Raw genomic sequence first — 3,900 nt, 5'->3', positions numbered from 1 at the left:
GAGCTCGAGACAGCTCCCTGGGGCTTCCTGGTCACCCAGTCTAGTCAAATTGGTGAGCACCAGGCCCGTGAGAGACCCTGTCTCGATAAATATGTCGGAGGGCCTGTGAGACACCTCAGTTAGTATTAAGAGTTCCTGATAGTAAGGTCAGCAACCCGAGTTCAAGCCTTAAGTCCCACGTGATGGGAGGAGAGAAGCAAGTCCTCGAGGTAGCTCATCCGGTGACTCTTTCGAGCTGTCCTCTGACTTCTACACACACACACACACACACACACACGCACACACACACACACAGAGTGGCATGCAAGCATGAACCCACAAAATGAAAATGTAATAAAAAAAACTTGAGGTGGAGAATTAAAGATGTTGACATGCAGGCATAAATGTTAAATATACAGTAAACAAACTAACACGTGTTAGTTTGATGACTAACTTGAGGCTGGTTGAAGAGCAAAGGTCCCCAAGTGGCCAACTGGGCCACCTCCTTGCCTGTAAATGATGGAGTGGGCACCGGGCTCTGTAAGGAAGAACGTGAACAAGACCAGCAGTGAGGTACACAGACTGCGTGTGTTTGGGTGTGCGTTTAGATGTTACGGGCATAAGATTGTGCCTCCTTACTCTCTTGCGCCATTCTTTATTTCAGCCAGGCTTGCTCTCCCTCCACAGCTTACCTGCTGCTCCCAGAGCCTGTAGCCATGGCCTCAGTCCAGATACCTAGCCCACAGGCTGTTGACTGACAACCCTGTAAGACTTCCTGGGGAGCCAGATGTGGTGGCACACGCCTTTAATCCCAGCACTTGGGAGACAGAGGCAGGTGGATTTCTGAGTTCAAGGCCAGCCTGGTCTACAGAATGAGTTCCAGGTCAGCCAGGGCTACACAGAGAAACCCTGTCTCGAAAAACCAAAAAAAAAAAAAAAAAAACACTTCCTGGCGAAGGCTTTGATTGGTTCAGCTTGCGTTACCCCCGCCCCCATGGATGGAGTGCCTCTGATTGGTCCATCTGGAAAGTGTACGGGTTCCGGCGGCTATACAGGGAGTCTAGTAGCAGTCTGGCTGGTAGGCTAGAGGATGGCCACACCGTCCTGACACATGCCCCCCCCCCCCAACCCCCCGTTTCCTTGTATACAGGTGGAAGTTCTGGCGCTTGGGGATCTGCAAGGCAGTTGTTCCACTGCAGGCTGCCTGGAAAGCCTTCTCCCAGCCTGTCCCAGCCAGCTGTAACGAACTACTGACCCAGCTTCTCCTGTGTGTTTCCTTGGCCAGTCTTATCGCAGGCCTGGCGCATCACTGGCTGGTCTCTTTGCAGCTTTATCCTTTGGGACCCCCTGCCCTGGTGACCTCTCTCTGTGGTCTCTTCGTCTTCCTAAGCCTGGGCCTGGTGCCCCCCATCCGCTGCCTATTTGTGCTCAGTGTGCCAACCCTGGGCTCCAAGCAGGGCCGCCGCTTGCTCCTGTCCTACAGTGCAGCCAACCTGGCTGTCGCTGTGGTGCCAAACGTCTTAGGCAATGTGCGTGCAGCTGGGCAAGTGCTGAGCTGTGTTACTGAGGGCTCTTTGGAGAGTCTGCTTAATACCACTTACCAGCTGCGCCAGGCAGCCAGGGAACTGGGCCCAGCCAGCCGAGCAGGCAGCCGCAGCCTGACATTTGAGGTCGAGGGCAAGGGCTCAGCCTTCCGCCTTCACATGCACACGATCACTCAGGAGATCCTGGAAGACTTCTCTGGCCTGGAGTTCCTGGCTCGAGCAGCACTGGGCACTCAGCGGGTGGTCACCGGGTTGTTCCTGCTGGGCCTCCTGGGAGAGTCGGCCTGGTACCTTCATCGCTACCTCACTGACCTGCGTTTCGACAATATCTACGCGACTCGGCAGCTGGTTCGGCAGCTGGCCCAGGCTGGTGCCACACATCTGCTGACCTCTCCGCCTCCGTGGCTGCTCCAAACAGCCCAGCCTAAGTTGTCACGGGAGGAGCTGCTGAGCTGTCTCCTAAGGCTGGGGCTACTGGCATTGCTCTTAGTAGCCACAGCTGTGACAGTGGCCTCAGACTATGGGGCCTTCCTCTTGGCACAAGCAGCTGTAGCCTGGGCTCAGAAGTTACCCACTGTCCCAATCACACTCACAGTCAAATATGACGTAAGTGTACCGACGGGAATACTCTTGGAATAATCAGGTGGGAGGGGTCTGTCTGGTCCTGGGTTTCTTTCTGTCTATATTTGCTTGCCTGGGAGTCATTATCCTTGGTATGCCGAGGAGTCTGACAGAGGATGTGGAGACATGAAGTACAAGAAAGCAGAGACGTGGACTACAGGAAGAGGCCAGGGCTAGGTCCAGCCCCGCCCCCATCCCAACCCCCGCCCCCAACCCCCACCTCCAGCGATTGCTCCCTCCAGCTGGGTCCGATCTGCTAGCTTTTTACCTCCTTCCAACAAGGCCTTTGTGTCGCGGACCCATCAATAGAACACTGATTGGTACAGAGCGCCCCACCCCCACCCCGTGCCCTAATTCTCCCTGAAAACACCCTCACAGACCAACCCAGAGGTGGATATTGCTAATGTCCTGGGCATTTCTCAATCCCATCAAGTTGGAAAGACCACCAATACCATGAGCACTGATTGGCGGGGCTTTTTTTTTTTTGACAGGGTTTCACTATGTAGTTCTGGGTGACCTGGAATTTGATAATACAGAATAGGCTGCCCACCGAATCCACAGAGATTCACGGGCCTCAGACTCCTGAATGCTGAAATTGAAGGCGTGGGCCACCACTCCTGGTGCACCCCATTATTGGGTGGAAGCCAGAGCTTCCTGTGTTCTACACAGTCAGTCTGGCTTCTGAGCCATTGATACGTCTCCAGCTTTAATTCATACGTCTCCAGCTTTAATTCGTTTCTCTAAAAATACTTTGTTCAGAGTAATAAAAATAACAGAAGTAAGTTTTGGGTGGTGCCGCTTTGATGGTTACTGAGTCACAGTTGCCCCTCCCTCAACCCATTCTGTAGGTGACGGTAGGGGATGGCCTGATGACTCTTCTGACTTAACCCTTTTCTCTGTTTTGAAGGCCTCATATAAGGTTCTGGACTTCATCCTCTTCGTCCTCAACCAACCTCCGGTGGAGAGCGTGTTTGCCTCCATGCAGCGCTCCTTCCAGTGGGAGCTGCGCTTCACGCCCCACGACTGTCATCTACCACAGGCTCAACCACCCCGTGTCACCGCTGCTCTGGCGGCGGGCGCCCTGCAACTGCTGGCGGGCGCCACCTTGGTGCTACAGGCCTACGCCTGGCGCCTGCGCCACACCATCGCAGCCTCCTTCTTCCCAGACCAGGAGGCCAGGAGGCTTAGCCACTTGCAGGCCCGGCTCCAGAGGAGACACAACCAGAGTGACCACCTGAACAAACAGCCCGGCACTATGGCCACCCGGGAATCCAGGAAGCCTGGACAGGGAACTCGGACTCTGGAGTCACAGGGACCTCAGGCACATGACTCCCTTGGGCCTCCATATGACCTCGAGTAGGTCGTTGCACATCTCGGAGCTTCAGTTTCCAAATCTACATAATAATTGGGCGTGGCAACAGTGATCTGCTTTTCACGGGGAATGTGCGCGAAATCGCAGCGAGTGGAAGGTCGGGAAGACGCGGCTGCGGTAACTGGACGTTTGGGAGGACCAGACCGCCCAGTCCCTTTCCGCTAGACAGCCCTGATAACATCCTCAATGGAGACCCTGCAAGTGGATTCACCTCGGCACTCCTCCAATTTACAAGCCTTTGAGAATTCACGTTAATCTGCAAGTTTGATCTTACAAATGAGCATAGTCATTAAATAGAAGAGTAAATGGTGTTGCTCTTTCCTGCTCCTTTGGGGCCTTTCCATCTAGACTTCTGACGTTTAGTGAATAAAAATACAAGATGCC

At 54.1% G+C, this 3,900-nt stretch overlaps 1 protein-coding gene across 1 annotated transcript in view; it reads left to right on the top strand.

Annotated features, from left to right (window-relative positions):
* Positions 1–3,900, top strand: part of Ocstamp (osteoclast stimulatory transmembrane protein) — a 4,945-nt gene extending 1,045 nt beyond the window's left edge. Inside the window, exons 2-3 of the mRNA NM_029021.1 lie at positions 1,130–2,129; positions 3,052–3,900. Of these exons, the coding sequence (NP_083297.1) occupies positions 1,130–2,129; positions 3,052–3,504 (1,453 nt within the window). The 3' untranslated portion in view covers positions 3,505–3,900. The remainder of the gene's footprint in view (positions 1–1,129; positions 2,130–3,051) is intronic.

This window comes from Mus musculus, chromosome 2 (genome assembly GCF_000001635.26).
Source record: "Mus musculus strain C57BL/6J chromosome 2, GRCm38.p6 C57BL/6J".
Classification (NCBI taxonomy): domain Eukaryota; kingdom Metazoa; phylum Chordata; class Mammalia; order Rodentia; family Muridae; genus Mus; species Mus musculus.
Note: the sequence above shows the minus strand (reverse complement) of the source record. Positions and strands in the feature narration are given on the sequence as shown.